At 43.1% G+C, this 20,122-nt stretch overlaps 1 protein-coding gene across 5 annotated transcripts in view; it reads right to left on the reverse strand.

The window, feature by feature from the left end:
• Txndc11 (thioredoxin domain containing 11) overlaps positions 1-14,197 on the reverse strand; it is an 80,083-nt gene extending 65,886 nt beyond the window's left edge. For 4 of the 5 annotated variants that reach the window (XM_041675928.1, XM_041675927.1, XM_041675926.1 and 1 more), the window contains exons 1-3: positions 13,828-14,197; positions 8,095-8,311; positions 3,569-3,666 (exon numbers count right to left, since the gene is read on the reverse strand). In XM_041675928.1, coding sequence (XP_041531862.1) covers positions 3,569-3,666; positions 8,095-8,311; positions 13,828-14,078 — 566 coding nt within the window. In that variant the 5' untranslated portion in view covers positions 14,079-14,197. Of the gene's footprint in view, positions 1-3,568; positions 3,667-8,094; positions 8,312-13,827 lie in introns of those variants that run through there. The other variant, XM_041675930.1, reaches the window with a different exon arrangement.
• Between the last annotated feature and the right edge of the window lie 5,925 nt (positions 14,198-20,122).

Consider the following 20,122-nt stretch of genomic DNA (forward strand, 5'->3'; position numbering starts at 1 on the left):
AAAAGCTTTTGAATACTAGGAGAGCCCAAGAGCATTCAGCTGATGGACGAATCATATAAGGATGTATGCACATGTATAAAACTGAGGCCTCTAGACTCTCAGAACATGGAAAAGTATATCTGGGAAGTTCCTGTGGCTGAGCACTGCTGTACACTGGATACTAAATGATGAAATGAACAGAAAGGCAAAGCATCAGGCTAAGATGAAGGGTGAGCATTTCAAAGCCCCTATGCAGAATACCAAGGTACTGGGTAGGTACCCACCTTTTTAAACAGAATCTCACATAGTAGCTGAGGCTAGCTTCAGACTCACAGCAATCTGCCTCTCGTCCTAAATAGTTCTGAGTTTAAAAGCATGCAGCACAACACCTAACTTGGACTATTTGACTTTAACGGCTACAGAAACTGAGGACACAGACAGCTCATGTGTTATCATGTGTTTTCATCACACATCTCAAAATGACCATCCTAATTCAAGGGACTGCTCATTTTAATGTCACATCAAGTTATATCTACCTCTGGCACCCTCCAAGTTTTAACCACCCCACTGGGCATCTGTGTCCTTTTTCCAAAGCCAAAGAGTGACAGAGGGACCTAAGTAGAACAAGTGTACCATCCCCTGCAGCACAATTGTTTCTACTGACCTCTACAAGGAAAGAAGCAGGCCTGAGATGGTCACTGGGAGTGTCCCTTATGTTTAAGAGGAAGAAACCACTGGACAAGAAGCAGAGTGGAGAAATCCAAAGCAATTTAAATGGCTACCAAGAGAAGATAGCTTGTTCCTTAGGTGAACATTAAACCACAATCATTTGATATACAATGAAAAATTTGAGGATAGAAAAGGTAGTCTTGACTAAATAACATCAATTGTTCCAATAAAACGCTGTGTGACACAGTTTATGTTAAAGCAGTGGAACTGGGATGGAATGGGATAGAGACCAGTTTGCTGATGATTGCTGTGAGACCTATAAGACCAGGAGGGACATGTGCAAGGGAGGGAAACCCTAAAAATAAAGCTCTCACTAGTCAATTCCCACTTGTCCTTTCAGACTTTAAGCCAATCACAGAGAATGAAACCTAAATTCCATCTTCTGCCCTAGGAGACTAAAATTAGAAGATCATCAATTCGAGGCTAGCCTGGGATACAGATCGAGACCGTCTCAAAAATTTAAATTTATAACTAGGTGTGGTGGCGCATGCCTTAAATCCCAGCACTAAGGAGGCAGAAGCAGGACAGTCTTTAAATTCAAGGCCAGCTTGGTCTACACAGTTAATTTCCAGAACAGCCAGGGCTGTATAATGGGACCCTGCCTCTAAATAAATAGCCCAAAGTCAGATTTTTTTCAAACATCACTTAATTTCCATATTAGGGTCTGAGCATGTCTGCAAAACCAAACATTAACATATATATGGTAAAAGCAAACAGCTTAAAGCCAAATGTGTGACATATATCTATTACATGAGCACTTAGGAGAAGCTGAAGCAGGGTTACTGGGTTATACAGTGACTATAAGGCCAGCCTATACTACAGCATGAGACCCCTTATCCAACAAAGCAAGTCATGGTGGCGAACACCTTTATTTAGTCCCAGTACTAGGGAGGTAGACGCAGGTAGATCTCTGAGTTCCAGGCAACCCTGGTCTACATGGTGAGTTCTAAGACAAGTCAGGGCTGCACAGTGAGATCCTGTTACACCCCACAAATAAATTAATGAATAAATAAATAAATGGGTTGGAGAGATGGATCATGGTTAAGAGCACTGTCTAGTCTTCCCTCGCTACATTTTATTCCCAGCACCAAGATGGTGGTCCAGAATGTCCTGTAGTTCCAGGGAATCTGATGCTTTCCTTTTGACTACCTTGAGCTCCTGTATGCACATGGTACATACACAAAGACTCAAATGCACACACACACACACACACACAAACACACACACACAATGGATCGATGGGATGGACGGACAGGTAGATAGGTAGGTAAGTAGGTCAGTCTTAGGCCTAAAGAGATGGTTCTGCAGCTAAGATGTAACTGCTTTTGCAAAGGATCAGAGTTTGGTTTCCAGTACCCATGTTTGGCAATTTATAACTGTCTAAAACTGCAGATCCAGAGAATCGACACCCTCTACTGTTCTAGGTGAACACCTGCACTTACATACACTCATACCAATAGAAGGGCACACACACATGCATACAAACATACATAACTAAAGATAAAGATTAAAAAACAACAAGAGATAGCTTAAAATAAAAACCACCAGGCGGCAGTGACGCACACCTTTAATCCTAGCACACAGTGGGCAAAGGCAAGCAGATCTCTGTGAGCTTGAGGCCAGCCTGGCCTACAAAGTGAGTTCCAGGACAGCCAGTGCTGTTACACGGAGAAACCTTGCCTCAAAAAACTAAATAAATAAATAAATTCTAAAAACCATAGGTAGTTTGTCACTTTTAGCAAAATTAACGTAACTGGAGATCAAAAAATGCTGAAACTTTCTTTAGAGTTTCTACCCTCTGTTACTTCTGAGTTGCAGACATAAAATTATGGAGTACTAGTAATTCTCTTCCTAACTGAAAGAATTGGTACAACATTCCCTCCCCTTTTTCTGCAGTACTAGGGACTAAACCCAGGCCACCTATGTTAGAAAATCACTTTACTACTGAATTAACATTCCCAGCTATTTAGATGGCTGATTGAAATAGGGTTCAAATTGTCCAAGTTGGCCTCAAAAAATCATCCTGCTCAGCCTCCCAAGTAGCTTAGATTATAGGCATGTGCCATCACATACATGGCGAAAGCTATTATCTTGAGCATGCTATACTCCCAGGTTAACAGAATGAGGGACAGGGTGTACTTCCACACTGCATAACACTTTTGGATAGCGAAAATGGACAGCCATACAATGGAATAATTCATACTTTTAAAAACATTGCTATAACATACACTGATGCTCACAAAAGTGTGAAAGAACAATTTAGGAAATAACATTACAACTAGAGGGCTGACATACACATTCACAGAAAAAGACAATCAAAACACACTGCTTGCTCATGGCTGACACAATTATCAAATCCCTTTACATTTTTTAAAATTTATTTTTGCCTATCTGTATTTTCTCAATTTTCTACATTGACTAATATAGATAGATAGATAGATAGATAGATAGATAGATAAAATTAACCAAAGTGCACTGATAAACTGATAAGTATAAGTGGGGCTGAAAATACCATTGCAAGTCCTTACTACTGTGGGACAATGGTTTCTACCCTGTCAATCATATTTTAATAAAATGCTGATTGGCCAGTAGCCAGGCAGGAAGTAGAGTCGGGGCAACGAGAATTCTGGGAGAGGAAAGCTCAGTCTAGAGTGGAGGCAAGGTGTGACTCCCTTGCCAAAAAAGGTACCAAGCCACATGGCTAACATAGACAAGAATTATGGGCTAAGTTATAAGAGTTAATAAGAAGCCTGGGCTAATAGGCCAATCAGTTTATATTTAATGTAGACCTCTGTGTATTTATTTGGGACTAAACGACTGTGGGAACAGGGCAAGACAGAAAACTCAGTCAATACCTTACCTTCGATGATACAGATGTATTACAGGAAAGTAAAAGAAATGCTTCTGTTTTCTGCATTTTCCCTGGTTCCACCAACAATTAATTGCAACAAACAACACCTGCAAAGGCAAAGGTTTCATATGACTATGAATAGCAACTCAACAGTTACCAAGCCTTACAACTGTAGAAACAGAACAGAAAATATTAAACAAAAACCAAACCAACTCTGTTTCAAACTTTTGTTTTGCTTTTAGTTTTTCAAGACAGGGTTTCTCTGTATAACTGTTCTGTTTGTCCTGAACTTGCTTTGTAGACCAGGCTGGCCTAAAACTGCCTTCCCTAGTGCTGGAATAAAAGGTATATTTCAGGTTTTTTGTTTTTGTTTTTTTTTTTTTTTTTGGAGGAGGGTGTGCAGTTTCAAGACAGGGTAGCTCTGGCTGTCCTGGAACTAGCTCTGTAAATCAGGTTGGTCTTGAACTCACAAAGACCTGTGTGCCTCTGTCTCCTGACTACAAGCATTAAAGGCATGCGCCACCAAGGCCCAACTGTTTCAAGCTTTCTAAGGTGACATTTACCAATAAAATAAAACATAGGCCTAAGTGGTAGCTCATAACTATAATACCAACACTGGGGCATAGGAATGAGGGGTGGAGGTGAGGGAACTGACTCAGGTTAATTGTCATGAGTTACATACGGGCTAACTTGGTCTACAGAATGAGATCTTATGTCAAATACGAGAAATGGGGGCTAGAGAGATGACTCAGAAGGGTAGTAGCTGCTCTTCCAGAGGACATGGATTTGATTCCCAAGACCCACATGGTGGCTTACAACTATCTGTAACTCCAGTACCTCCACCCCAGTGCTCTCTCCTGGGGCATAAGGCATGTGGTATACAGACATACATGTCCATACCATGCCTAGCTGAAGGAAATATCTTAGGTGGGAGCTAGGGATGTTGTTCAGTGTTAGGGCATTAGCCTAACATTTGAAAGACCTTGAGTTGAGATACACACGCACACAGGCATACTTGTAGAGGACAGAGGAGTCAGAGGATAACCTGTTCTCCCATTGCGTAGGCCCTGGGGATTAAACTCAAGTCCTTAGGCTTGGTGCCTTTCTTTACCCACTGAGCAATCTCTTCAGGCCCAGGCCAATGACTATTTTAAAGGGTAATAAAGATAACATTTAGGCCATGTTCTAGAAGGTTAGTACTAAACAGTAAAAACATGGATTAAATATACATTTAAAAGTAGATGTTGAGCAGGGTGGTAGTGGTGCATGCCTTTAATCCCAGCACTTGAGAGGCAGAGGCAGGTGGATCTCTGAGTTCAAGGCCAGCCTGTCTACAGAATGAGTTCCAAGATAGGCAGGGTTACAGAGAAACCATATCTTGAAAAGCCAAAAAGCAGAGTTAGGCCTGGAGAAATGACTCAGCAGTTAACTGCTCTTCCAGAGGACCCAAGTTTGGTTCCTAGCACTCACATGGCAGCTCACAAGATCTGCAAGCAGTTCCAGGAGGTCCAATGCCCTATGGCTTCTATGAACACAGGGTACTCACAGGGAAAACACTGCATACACATAAAACAAAAATACTTTGCTTATTTCTGCCTACAAATTCAGCCCAAGTGCTCAACTTAGTAGGGACTTCTAAGTAGGGACTTAGTAAGACACTTCAGTGTTTTTAGGGCCCATTTCTTTTTTTAAAATTTTTAGTTTTTATGTATGTATTTATGTCTGTGTAAGTGTATGTTTTGTGTATGTGTGTGCACGCCCCCCTGAAGGCCAGTATAGGCAATTGTGACCTACAGAACTGATATGAGCCCTGGGAACCAAACTAGGGTCCTCTGGAAGATCAGCCAGTTAGTTCCCTTAACCACTGACTCACCTCTCTGGCCCATTAGTCCATTTCTAAGGGACAAAAAGCAACATTTATTACCTATGGCTGGCGTCTCATTTTCTTCACTTAAAAATAGGGCACAATCTACCATCTGCTAATTTGACTAAGCAATATGGCTCAAATGATTTTTGCTTGTTTCTAAAAATAAACTCACTGTCTTTTCCCTACTGTGCACACAGAACCACAAGCTCTCAATTTAGGAGGAACTGAAAAGAACACATCTGGTCACTGTGTCACTGTTGGAGCTTAACAGACTGCTAAGCCCTTGAAAGCCAGAGGCCCTGTTTAAGAAAAGCACGAGTAAAAAAATAACTGTTGTAAAGACGAGCATGGTACCTGGCACACAAGAATAGTGCTGTTACTATTTCATGATTCGGGACACACTGCTTAAACCAGCCACAAACAACACCACTTTAACATGAAACTCAACAGATTTCCCCTTTGCTTCCTACAGGGGAGACAGACCCTGCTCTCCGATTCAGAGAGCTGGGGAGTGATGGGGAAAGTGGTGCTTTCTTCCATGCTTATAAACTGCATGCTTGCCCCGGGCTCCCTTGGAATTCCTGCTTCCTCTCTGAAAAGTTGATATTTTTATCCAGATGCTCCTGTCGCTACCTCTAAATATGAACAGTGTAAGAAATGTACATGGTATACTTTAAGGTATAAAATAGTTTTAAGTCAGGCGGTGGTGGCACACACCTTTAATCCCAGCAATCGGGAGGGAGAGACAAGCGGATCTCTGTGAGTTCGAGGCCAGCCTGGTCTACAAAGCGAGTTCCAGGACTAGATATATAGCTACTGGGAAAATCTGTCTCAAAAAAAAAAAAAAAGAAAAAAAATTTTTTTTTAAAGGCTTCATGGAACTACTAGACAGGGCACCTAGGCACTATCTGTAATATTTCTGGTTTCTAGGAATAACAACTGAGAGTTCTGAATGAATTTTGCAACGCAGGGGCTCACCCACCCAAGTTAGCTCAAATCATGCTTCTCTACTACGGGGCTTTTTGCTTGCTACAGTAGTTAGGCAAACCTCCTGAGAGATGTCCTACAATATTCACAACTGCTCTATGTGTGCCAGAGTCAACCTGTTAGCTTACAGTATTTTCAAATGCCTGCCTAGCACTGATGCTGGAATGTCTGGTTTGTTACATTTCAAACCCAGAGTCTAAGCGCATCTTGCATGTGAAGACGGCTGTTATGTTCATGGAAGGTCTCAGGAATGAAACTGAGGCAGAAAGCTCTCTATCTAGTTCAGAACTTCAGGGGCTGCCTCCTATTGTGGACAGTCAGCCATCACGTCAATGTGGGATCGGAGTCACCAGCTCATCACCTCTCACCACAGGTCTACTTCTGTAACTGTCTCAGTCACAGTGACTACATAAAGCATAATGCTTTGCCCATGTAGCCACAACTAAAATACCTAAGATTTAGCTAGAAGTTACTTTTCCATTTTCCCACTACCTCTGTTACAATTAGTACACTAAATTATTTTAAAATTCTATGAATAGGGAAACTTTGTCAAATATGAGCTGCCTCACAGGCAGAAGGGGCATCATAAAATATCATTTTCAGTCTGTGTGCAGTGGCACACACCTCTAATCTTAGCACTTGGGAGAATGAGGCACAAGTATCAGGAATTCAAGGCCAGCCTTCACCACTCAAAACACCATCTCAAAAACTAAGTAGGGCTGACAACTGGCTCAGCAGTTAGAAGCGCTTGCTGCCCTTTCAGAGGATGGGGATTCAGTTCCCAACACCCGCCTGGTAGCTCACAGCCATCCATCTCTAACTCTAGTTATAGGAGATATGACTCCATCTTCTGACCTCCATACACATGCAGACAAAACACTCATAAACATAAAATTTTATATATGTGTGTGTACATATTTTTTTTAATTAATCAAGGGACCAGTGAGATGGATCAGCAAATAAAGGCACTTGCCACAAAACTTGGTGACTTGTGTTTAATTTCTAGAAACCACAGAAAGGCAGAAGTTGAACTCAAGTCATCAAACTTGGTGAAACGTACCTTTAGTCTTTTTTGTTTGTGTGTTTGTTTTTGTTTTTCAAGACATGATTTTTCTGAGTAGTCCTTGCTGTCTTGGAACTCAAGAATCTATCTGCTTGCCTCTCCCTCCCAAGTGCTGAGATTAAAGGTATGTGCCACCACATCTAGCAACTGTTAGTCTTATTACACATAAAATTTTCCTGTATAAATATTTAAGTAGTTGGCTACAAGGGAAGAGACAATTGACTCCTGCAAGTTGTCCTCTAACCTCCAAATTTGCACCATGACCTTATACCACTTACAACATAAAAGAGATAACAAGCCACATAAGCTAGTCATCAGAGAGCTCTACTAGGACTCTTGGGCTCTACTCTACCGTCTTAGTGTGTGCTATAATATGCAGACTGGTATAGTGGGTGAGCATACAACTCCTTCTGAAGCCAAAGAACTGATTCCCATTCTTGCCACTCTGACCATCATGACAGGACCCTTCCTGCGTCTTCATAGGCTTTTTACCTGACAAGGTCTCCTGGAGTTCACCTGGACATCACTGCCAGTCTGGCACAATTTCTCTGAGGGGCCATACTCTCTGATACACAGACTTGACAGTCACTTGCTGCTTGGGTAGAAGGTATGTATTACCTGATCTGAAAGCCGGCTGGCTGCCTGTTCAATTTCTGCCCTGGCAGCGATGGACTGGCCACACCATGGAGCATAGAAGAACAGCAGAACTACCTCAGAATCCCGGCGAACATGCTCTGCATAGTCCAGCTGCCCCTGGAAGAGGTCAAGGACTGGGGACCTCGAGGAGAAAAAGCTGACAGGCGGCTTGGCTGGTATTATCACATCTTTTGCTCGACTAAAAAAGAGTAAACACAAACAAGATTTGTCAGCTTATTTTTGTCTTCCATTATAGCTTTGTGTGGAAGGACAAAGACTTGTTTTGTTTTGTTTTGGGGGCGTGTTCCAAGACAAGGTATCCCTATGCAGCCCTGGCTGTCCTGGAACTCACTCTCTAGACCTGGCTGGCCTCAGACTCAAGAGATCTGCCTGTCTCTGCCTTCTAAGTACACCACCACCACCCGGCCTTTTTTTCCCCTTAAAGGCCTCTTTTGAGTAAGAAAATAAGTTTGAAAGTCACTGCCCTGAAACAAAAAGCAATACATTACACTAAGGAAACACCTGGCTGGGACAGTGCAGATGTTGGGTATTGTCGTGCAGGTGTGGGCTAAGAGAAGAATGATCCATGGTCTCACTACCCATAACCCCAAGTTCAGCCTCTTTGCAGCATGACTTTCCACAAAAGTCACTTATCTCCAAGCACTGCTGCTACCTGCTCTACTGCTCAAAAGTGAGGAATCCATAGAGACACAGGCTGGAGCTTTCTGTATTTGTGCGGTATACCATGATGGCCAAAACTTCTAGTATATGTGTGATTAGCGAATCAGTCTTTGCAGAACTCAAAGCAGTTGCCCATTGAAAATCTGAATAGGTATCAATGATGTGGAGGACATATTTTAGTTTTCCAAATTCTACAAAATGGAACACATCCGTCTGCCAGATTTCACTCATTTGAGTACTCTTTGGGTTACTTCCTGCAGGTAGTGGTATTTGGTTGTATAAAGAACAAATAGAACATCACTAGTCAGTTCCTATAGCAGACACTTACTGTTGAGTCCACTTTTAGAAAACATCATTTATTAAGTGAAGTTGGCCTATATATATCTAAGCATTCAGGGAAAAGAAACACTAACATAGACTTCTACATACAAATAATAACCCAATGGTAGGAAAGACGAAGAATGAAGAACAAAGCAAGAGCCTTACCTAGGAAGCTTCCCAGTCAGAAGGGTCACAACTCTCCCACCAGGCACATGGGTACAATGCTAGAGCATAAAACCCTGAGCACAGTGCTCTAAAACAATACAGTAACCCAAAACAAAGTAAAAGACTAAAGACGGAATAACAACAACAACACAGAAGGCACAAATGAAAACAGGAAGCAAGGAAAAAAAATCAACCATATCAATAATCACAATTAATTAAAAATAGATTAAGTCACTCAACTAAAAAGTGATTGCCAGTACAAAATAAAGTCCTAAAAGAGATATTTTTTAAAATATATCAGAAAGCACAGGCAGGAACAAGTGCCAGGCTGGACTACATAAGGATACCTAATTTCAAAAACCAAATAAATGAATGTCAGTAGTAAGCATAAAGGTTGGTGTGATTCGGTCAGATGTGGTGGCACACACCTTTAATTCCAGCACTCAAGGCAGAGGTAGGCGGATCTCTGTGAGCTCAAGGCCAGCCTGGTCTACAGAGTGAGTTCCAAGACAGCAAAAGGTCTAAAGATCCACAAAGAAACCCTGTCTTGAAAAAAAAAAGAAGGGCTGAAGTGATTCATCAGGTAAATATTCTTACAATTAAATATTACTAAAAACTGAGAAAAAAAAAACAAAAGCCAACAAGATGGGTTAGCAGGTAAAGGTGCCTGTCACCCAGGCTAAGGGCCTGGGTTCAAAATTTGAAATTCACATGGTAGGAAAGAACCAACTTCTGGCACGTTCTCTGTCAGCCATGCATTCTCCCACATAAATAAATAATGTTGAGGTAGTAGTAACTTAAAAAATACAAGAAGGAACCGGAGAGAAGGCTCCATGGTGAAAAGCACTGGCTGCTCTTGTAAAGGGCACACATGCTGGCTTACAACCATCTGTATGTAACTCCAGTCCCAGGGGATTCAATGTTTTCTTCTGGCTTCTACAGATACCATGCACACACTCAGTGCACTTATATACATGCAGGAAAACACTCATACACATAAAATATAAATAAATCTGTTTTTGAAAGAGCAAACAAAACCTAATACATAACCTGACTGAATCTCAAAATAATTATGCCAAGTAAAAAAAAAAAAAGCGCTAGATATCAGAGGCCATAATGGAATGCCAAAAAAAAGACTTCAAACTTACTTATTGAAATATTTCCTCACTGTGGCCTCTGCAGAGCTTTCTGCCTGTGGAGGATACTTCCCTAATATGAGAAGTACAATCCTTGCACAACTATTCAAAAATCTGCCTGAGCAACTGCTCTTGTCCTTCCAACACAAGCAAAGGCTGCTGCCAAGGTACTTCCTTCCTAGAGGAAGAAGATGGCAAAGAAACAGGCATATAAACAATTAGTAATAAAAGCTACACAAAATGAGCACTGTTGTGGGAGAACTCAGTATGGAGATGTGGACACCACAGACTCTGACAAGGTGGTAATCAAGTACCTCTCAAGCTACGGCCTGAATGACAAGCAGGTAGATAGCCATGCAGAGGTGAACAGGGTCCTATGAAGAAAAGTGGCACATTCTGAAGCGATCTGAAAGACTGTTCACTGGTGGATGTTCTTACCATTCAAATGCATGACTCATCAAGTGATGAACTGGGCATGGCAGCACACTTATAATCCCAGCATTCAGATGGGATAAGCAGAACAGTTAGGTTCAGGTCAGCCTGGGTTAAAGCAAGACCCTGACTCAAATACAAAGCCAGGGCTTGTTAAGAGCTCTCCAGTTAAGAATGGGCACTGTTCTTGCAAAGGATCCAAGTTCACTTCACAGCACCCATATCCTCATATTGGGTGGCTCAGAGACACCTGTAACTCAAGTTCCAGGGTATCCAATGCCGCTGAGCTCTGTGAGCACTTGCTCTCATGTACACCAACCCACACAGATGCACGCATATACATATACACATAATGTAGTTTTTTTTTTTTTTTTGGTTTTTCGAGACAGGGTTTCTCTGTGGTTTTTGGAGCCTGTCCTGGAACTAGCTCTTGTAGACCAGGCTGGTCTCGAACTCACAGAGATCCGCCTGCCTCTGCCTCCCGAGTGCTGGGATCAAAGGCGTGCGCCACCACCGCCTGGCTGTAGATTTTTTTTTAAAGCCAGGCATGATTACAGACATCTGAAACCCCAGCATTTAAGAGGTAAAAGTAGTTTAAAATCATCCTGAACGTGCTGGAGAGATGGCTCAGAGGTTAAGAGCACTGGCTGCTCTTCCAGAGGTCCTGAGTCCAATTCCCAGCAACCACATGGTGGCTCACAACCATCTGTAGTGAGATCTGATGCCTGTATGCAGGCAGAACACTGTATACATAATAAATAAATGAAAAAAAGGGAATGAGAGGTAAGATTGGCTGGCCTTTCTATAAAAGAAAAAAAAGAAAAAAAGAAAGAAATCATCCTGAACTAAATGGGATCCAGTCTCAAAAACAAAAGAAAAAAACTGTATTTAGCATAAAATAATGCAATCTGAAGGAAATATGTGACATCAACTTATTATTTTTCACAGGTGTAGAGAAGTTCTTAAAGTTAAAATCCAGATAAAACACAAACCAAACAAACAGGAAAGAGAAACATGGCCCTCTGCTCTATCACAGTCCCTCTAGTTTTCGTGTCTCTCTCAAAATTTGCCTTACATTTTTTCAAAACTTATATTTAAATCAGATATTTCCTAAGATATTAATTTTTCAAAGCAGATACAAAAATCAAGAGTTGGTTGTGAACAATAAAGGCCTGTTTACAAAGAAGATGAACTTTACTGTGTCTGTGTGCATGTGTAGGCATTCCCAAGGAAGTCAGAAGACAACTTCTCAAAACTGTTCTCTCCTTCCTCTGTGAGTTCCAGGGTCAAACTCACTTCTTAGGCTTGTGCAGTGAGTGCTTTGCCAGTAAGCCCTATTGCCACCTTACAAACTCAATTCTTATATGAAACTTACACCTTAGCCTCCCTTCCAAAAGGCATATATACATGCATGCAGTTTTATTTTACACACATACACATCTCTCCCTTAAAGTCAGGATACAAGGAAAGCAAGCAGAATGGATGCATGGAGACTGAATGCCTATAAATAGATATGGGCAAAGATAAGACGCTCAGAAATGCACAATTCATTGTGGTTCAACTCCAAATCTACTTTTTTATATACCATCCACTCTAAACTCAGCTGAAGAGGACAGTCATTTATTTCAGACCTGGACGACAAATAAAATTAAATTTAAAAAAAGATCCTATTCTTCCTTAAGTCTCTGTCCTCATTAAAGATCATTAAAGTCATATGCTTTCTCTGATCAAACACTGAGTACTGTTTTCACAGCTGGACAAACTGAAGTGAATCAACTCCTTGAAGTAGGAGAAGGACTGTTTTCCTAATTTGAATCCTAGTGCCAACTTGCAATATTCCACTTTGTAAAATACTTTCTGTATTTCCTTCTAAAGACAATAAAAATAACATCTCAAAACAAAAAAAAATCGAACTCCAGGCCAGGCATGGTGACGCACACCTTTAGTCCCGCAGTAGCACAGCACCTGGCCCACAGCAAACACTGAAAAACTAGTCTCTTTCCACTAAAACCTCAATCCTTTGACCCTTGACCACAGGGACCTCATCTTGTGTTCATTACACTCAATATGGGCCCAGATAAAACACCCACTGGACAGAAGGGTCAAGAGGATATATTAAGTGACAACAGATTTTATAAACTGAAATTGTTGTCGAGAAGTATAATTGAAATATAAACTCTGTATTTATGTATTCTGTTCTATGGGAACATAGAAGAGGAACATTAGCATCCATTCTTCCTACACTGAACTCCAGCCTACTAGGGCTTCTCCCAAGTTTCCGAAAAGACCAACTCTGTGCAGATTCCAGATCTCTGCACTTAACTGTACAGTAACAGAAAGTCTCTTCCAGCACTGGTCCCTTCCTTTCCTTCGTACAAGCTTCGAATGCCACTTTCTTACGAAAGCCTCTCTGCCCTTTCTACCCTCATCCTTATTTCCTGCACAGCACTTACTAAGGTCTCTGAAGTGCTTGTTTACTGTATATCACCTCAATGAAAATACTCAAGGGAACAGGGATTTTTGTCTTCCGCATTAACAAGTACTGAGTAGAAAGTGAGCATTGATTGTCATTACGTTAAATGCGTGCCTGGATTCCCCAAAGCGACTAAGACTCCTAAGTGGCTTGCAACTCATTACACAGCAAGCATTCATTAAGGGAAATGGAACTGACGAGGAAACAGTATAGCCTCGGCAAGAATTGACATGTGCACCCCGACAGACCCCAACAGGTGAGAAGCAGTTCAGGAACACGGCCAAACGCCCTCGGTACAAAACTGATAAGGGGCAGCACCCTGAAAGGCCCCCATGAGGAACAGGGACAGCGGGACACTGCGGCCCACAGGGAGTCAAGCCTGTCGCCGCAGACCAGTCAGACTTCCCCGCGGGAGACCTATGACCTCCGACCCGGAGACCCAGAGCTGACCCCGCGCTGCCGGGCTGGCGAGCTCCGGCCGTGAAGCCCGAGACCCGGCAGCCTCACCTGCAGGTGAACTTGAGGGCGAAGAGCAGGGCGCAGCCAAGCGCCACGGCCCCGCACAGCAGCTCCGGCCGCCGGCACGCCATGAGCGAGATGCCGCGCAATCCGCGGCGGAGCCGGCCTTCCGAGGAGGCCGCCGCCCCGGGCGGGCTGACGGAGCCGGAGCCCTTGCGGCCGCCGCCGCCACCCTCGTCCTCGGTGTCGTCGCTGCTGCTGCTTCCGCCGCTGCCGCCGCAGACTCTGCATTCCGACATTACATGCTCCCCGTCGCCGGCTTTATACTGCCGCTGCAGTCGCCTCGGGCCCGGAGACCGGCCCCGCACGTCGCTCCCGGACCTCGCAGGCGGCGGCGCCCGCTAACCCGGACCCTCCACGTCAGCGACACTTCGGAGACGCCCCGCCCACCGTCTCAGAGTCTGCGCGAACGCACGCTCCCCCGCCCCCGAAAGCCACGCCCCTGGGGCCACTCGCGGTCGCGTCATCCTTTTGCAGACCCCGCCCCACTTGTACGGACAGCGCAGTCTAGCAGTCATTCAAACTCGACCCCACCCTCATCCGGCGACTGCGCAGGCGCTGCAGCCTCGTTCCCGGAAGCGAATTGGTGTTGCGTCCTAGCTGGTCTTCGGTTGGTCAGTCTTTTCGTGTACTGTTGCTGCGCTTCTCTTCCGAGATTTCGGGGTCGAGACCGTCCCTAATGCTATGACCTGCAAACCCTGCAGCATAGATGCAGTTCACTTTCTCTGCTTTTCAGAAAGGGGTGGGCGTGGAGAGGACTCAGGAAAGAGACGGGGGCCGGCTTGCGCCGTAATAACGGCGCTTCCGCTATCAGGATTGGATGAAGCGACTCATAGAAAGTGATGAGTCCGTTTTAGTTACGTTCCAGAGCTTGAATCCACTGGTGAAAGATGACAGACTCGCCCAAATTATAATTAAATGAGCTTATTATTTGCTGCTAGCAGGGCGACAGCCTCAACGTCGAATCGGAGGCGTGCCGCCCTGCGGCGCAAGAGGGGGTAGAGGAACGGTTTTAGGAAAGTGGAGACCACAATTACCGTGTTTTTCCGTAATGTGCACCTGAATGAGAAACTGCTTCACTCCCCTCAGCTAGTGAAGAGCTGTCCTTTTTACTCCCTGTTACATTACCATAAGCGGATTTACAAAAGCCTGAGCAAGCAGTTAATTGGCTCACAGCAGTTTACAAACAATTCCGGGAGCAAGACAAGGAGAGTTGCTGGGAATTTAGAATGGGTGCTTGTCGCACAATAGAAGCTTTCCTTAGCTATCACACTTTCCGGTAACTACCACGCGTCCGTCCGGGTACAGCCTCTCTTGACCTTACCTTAACCATACTCGTTTACAGGTGGAATGACAGGCTTAGAAAACTCACTTGGCCAAGGTCAGCAAGTTAGTGAAAAATTCTGACCCGAAACCGGCTTCAACTGAGGAACCTAGCAATCCACTGTGCTCCGTGGTAGCAGTAATGATGTACAAGCAAAAAACAATTTGAGAGAAGTTGGGTATAATGGCTCATATCTGAAAGTCCAGCACTTGAAGGCTGCATCAGGAGAATTGCCTAGAGTTTGATTAAGACCTGGACTATAATATGAAACCTTGTCTTGACTAAAAGAGAAAAATATTATGGCCATATGATGTATACAAAAAACTGAGGGCTTGGGGCTGGAGAGATGGCTCAGGTTAAGAGCACTGGCTGCTCTTCCAGAGGTCCTGAGTTCAATCTGGCTCACAACCATCTGTAATTCGATCAGGTTCCCTCTTGTGACCTGCAGACAGCTCAGTAGAGTGCAGTGCTGTGCTGTACTGTGCAACCATCAGGACCTAAGTTCAGATTTCACACCCACATACTAAGCCAGGCCTGGTCTTGCAAACACCTGTAACCCAGTACTCTGGAGACAGAATCACTCAAGTTTCCTGGCTTCTATTAGCTGGGAAAAAAATCCAGCTACAAGTTCAAGGTGAGAACCTACCTTAAAGAAATAAGGCAAAGAGTGGTGAGGGCACCTCTGGCTCCCCTCATGTGCACAAGTGTGAACACACATACACAGACTAAACTGTGGCTAAGAGCCCAGTGTTGAGGTGATCCTACCCATGGCCTCTATCAGCTTTGGGACCTAAGTGCTCAGTAATTCAGCTGTGCTGGTCAGCAAACGCCAGGAATCTGCCTCCCCATTATTGGAGTCACCTTTTTAATGTGGGTATTGAAGCTTCAATCTCAAGTCCACACATAACTGTGTGACAAGTATCGTATATACTGAACCATCTTCCCAGTCCTTTCGTTTGTTTTTCTGAGACAGCCATTCTCCTGCCTCAGGCTCTATGTCCAACTCATAAAGACTTTGTATCATGACCCTACAGATTGGCATGCATGTCTTATAACTAACCCAAGAAGCCTGGACTCCAGTCTCTAGCTAAAAGGATGTCTGTAAGCTGTACCAATTTTTGGGGAATACTGCCTTTTCATTTCTCAATGGATTGTAGTCCCTGGACCTCAGTCTCAACAGTGAGGGTGTTATGCAATAGGTTCCCAAAGAACAAGCAGCCTTGGGGGGAAAAAAAGGATTGAGAATGGAGCTGTGCCACCCAAGGTACCTAAGTCACAGGGTAGGAGCAACTGGGCCAAAGGGAAGTCCCTGAGGTAGGAGGGCCTCAACCTGCGGTCACTCAGACTACTCCAGGACAGACAGACAGGTTCACTGCAGCCACCTCAAACTACTCCAGGACAGACGGACAGGTTCACTGCAGCCACCTCAGACCACTCCAGGACAGACAGACAGGTTCACTGCAGCCACCTCAGACCACTCCAGGACAGACAGACAGGTTCACTGCAGCCACCTCAGACCACTCCAGGACAGACGGAGTGAAACTAGAGGCACAAAAGTTCACATGTAATGTGTGCAGGCATGATAGGGGAGCAGTGGAAACAACCCACATGTCCATTATTAACATGTAGTTTGCACAATAAAATACTATTTGGCCACAGAAGGGATGGACTACCATCCTGATAAGTTTTTTGTCAACTTGACACAACCTAGAGTCATCTGAGAAGGGATTCTCAATTGAAAAATGTCTCCTTAAGATCCAGCTGTTGGAGCCAGGCGGTGATGGCACAAGCCTTTAATCCCAGCACTCGGGAGGCAGAGGCAGGCGGATCTCTGTGAGTTCGAGGCCAGCCTGGTCTACAAACACTAGTTCCAGGACAGCTAGAACTGTTACACAGAGAAGCCCTGTCTCAGTTAAAAAAAAAAAAAAAATCCAGCTGTTGGAATGCCTATGGGGCATTCTCATAATTAAAGACTGATAAGGGTAAACCCACAAAGAGACAATGCTGTCCCTGCATAGTTGGTCTTGGGTTCTATAAGAAAAAAAAAAGCAAAAAAAAAACAAAACAAAACAAGCAAGCCAAGAGGCATGAAGCAATAAGCCACATTCTTTTTTTTTTTGTTTTGTTTTTTGTTTTTCGAGACAGGGTTTCTCTGTGGCTTTGGAGCCTGTCCTGGCACTAGCTCTTGTAGACCAGGCTGGTCTCGAACTCACAGAGATCCGCCTGCCTCTGCCTCCCGAGTGCTGGGATTAAAGCCGTGCGCCACCACCGCCTGGCAATAAGCCACATTCTTGTTTGGCTTCTGCTTCAGCTCCTGTTTCCAGGCTCCTACCTTGACTTCCTTCAATAATGGATTGTGATGAGAAAGTGTAAACAAATTAAATCCTGTCCTCCCAAGCAGCTTTTGATCATGTTGTTTATCACAGCAAGAGAAACCCTAAGTACAGATAAATGATAAAATAATTACATTCAACAAAAGAACCCGATCACCAGTATGGTGGCATTTCTATGAAACATGTTTGATTGGGCAAATTCAGAGACAAAAGCAGGTTCGTGATTATAGCTTGGGAGGCAAAGGGGGTCAGTAGATTTGAGAAATACACTGGATAAAAAGTACGAATTTTAGGGGCTGGAGAGATGGCTCAGAGGTTAAGAGCATTGCCTGCTCTTCCAAAGGTCCTGAGTTCAATTCCCAGCAACCACATGGTGGCTCACAACCATCTGTATTGAGGTCTGGTGCCCTCTTCTGGCCTTCAGGCATACACACAGAAAGAATATTGTAAAAGTAATAAATAAATAAATAAATATTTAAAAAGTATGAATTTTAGATAAGTAAAATAATACAAAATTGGACATGGTGTCTAGCTCACACTTATCCCAGCACTAAAAATGCTGACGCCAGCCTAGGCTACAGTGTTGGGGAATATTATATTCAGGTGTGTGACTTTTCTTTACGCTGCATTTGATTAACTGTGAAGCTGTGATTCTTTGCCTGTCTAAAACACCTGATGGTCCTAATAAAGAGTTGAATGGCCAATAGCGAGGCAGGAATAAGGAGAAGGGGGGCTGGCAGGGAGAGAGTATACATAGGAGATCCAAGTGGAGGAGCAAACAGCAAGAGGAGACGAAGACATCAGAGGTCACCTACGCAGTCAGCCACAGGGTAATAAAGAAAGTCAGATATATAGAAGTTAGAAAGATAAAAGCCCAGAGGTAAAAGGTAGATGGGATAATTTAAGAAAAGCAGGCAAAAAGCAAGCCAAGCTAAGACCAGGCATTCACAACTAAGAATAAGCCTCTATGACTTATTTGGGAGCTGGGTGGTGGGCCCCCAAAAGGTCAAAAGAATAAAACTTCACACACTACAGAGTAAAGTATCTTAATTTTTCCCAAAAAGTGGTTTATATTATGAATAGTGCATAAGTAATTTTCTAAGCCAGGCCTAGTGGCACACAACTGTGATCCCAACTACTCCAAAAAAGACAGGAGTACCATGTGCCCCAAGACTACACACAGAGTTCAAGGCCAACCTGGGCAATTTCCCTATTTCAAAATAAAAAAGGCCCTGGTTGAGGCTGGGGATGTGGCTCAGTAGTTAGGAGTGTGGTTCCCAATTACCTTTAATTCCAGCTCCAGGTTATCCGATGTCCTCCAAGGGTACATGTACACACCCACAGATACATACATATATATACATATACTTAAAACCTTTGTGTAAATGTGGTGGGGAAGTGGAACTAGCCTAGCATGTTTGAGGCTTTTGGTTCTATCCCCAATACCCAAAACTTTTAATTAAAAGTCGAATGCTCACCATGGTATAAAACTAGAAGTCAACAGCAATACTAATTCCAGAAAATCCACAAACACATGGAAATTTAATAATGTTCACCTGAATCATCAATGGTTCAAGGAAGAAATAAAGGGAGAAAGACTTCATAAAATTCAATGAAAATGACCACACAACATACCCAAATTTATGGGACACAATGAAAGCAGTATTAAGAGGAAAGTTCATAGCATTAAATGCCTACAAAAATAGGCTGGAAAAATCCCACACTAGTGAATTAACAGAACATTTGAAAACTTTAGAACAAAAGGAAGCAAACTCACCTAAGAGAACTAATTGGCAGGAAATCACTTAATCAAAGTGAGAGCAGAAATCGACAAAATATAAACAAAGAAAGCAATACAAAGAATCAATGAGACAAAGAGCTGGTTCTTCGAGAAAATCAACATAATACACAAACCTTTATCAAAACTAACCAAAAGGCAAAGAGATAATATCCAAATTAACAAAAGCAGAAATGAAAAGGGGGACATAACAGACACGGAGGAAACACAGAAAATCATCAAGTCATATTTTGAAAACTTGTACTCCTCAAAATTAGAAAACTTAAAGGAAATGGACAACTTTCTGGATAAATATCACTTACCAAAATTAAATCAAGACCAGATAAACAAATAGAACAGACCTATAACTGCTGAAGAAATAGAAACAGTCATCAAAAGTCTCCCAACCAAAAAAAAAAGCCCAGGACCAGATGGTTTCAGCTCAGAATTCTACAAGACTTTCAAAGAAGAACTAATAGCAATATTCCTCAAATTATTACACAAAAGGGAAACAGAAGAAACATTGCCAAACTCTTTTTCTGAGGCTACAATTACCCTGATACCCAAACCACAGAAAGACATTACTAAGAAAGAGAATTACAGACCAATCTCACTCATGAACATTGATGCAAAAATACTAAACAAAATACTGGCAAATTGAATCCAAGAACACATCAGAACCATCATCCACCATGATCAAGTCGGCTTCATCCCACAGATGCAGGGATGGTTCAACATACAAAAATCTGTCAATGTAATCTACCATATAAACAAGCTGAAAAATAAAAACCACACAATCATCTCATTAGATGCCGAAAAAGCTTTTGACAAAATACAACATCCCTTCAT

Source organism: Microtus oregoni, unplaced genomic scaffold (assembly GCF_018167655.1).
Source record: "Microtus oregoni isolate MIOR12 unplaced genomic scaffold, Mior012 000027F_ref0000203, whole genome shotgun sequence".
Taxonomy (NCBI): Eukaryota; Metazoa; Chordata; class Mammalia; order Rodentia; family Cricetidae; genus Microtus; species Microtus oregoni.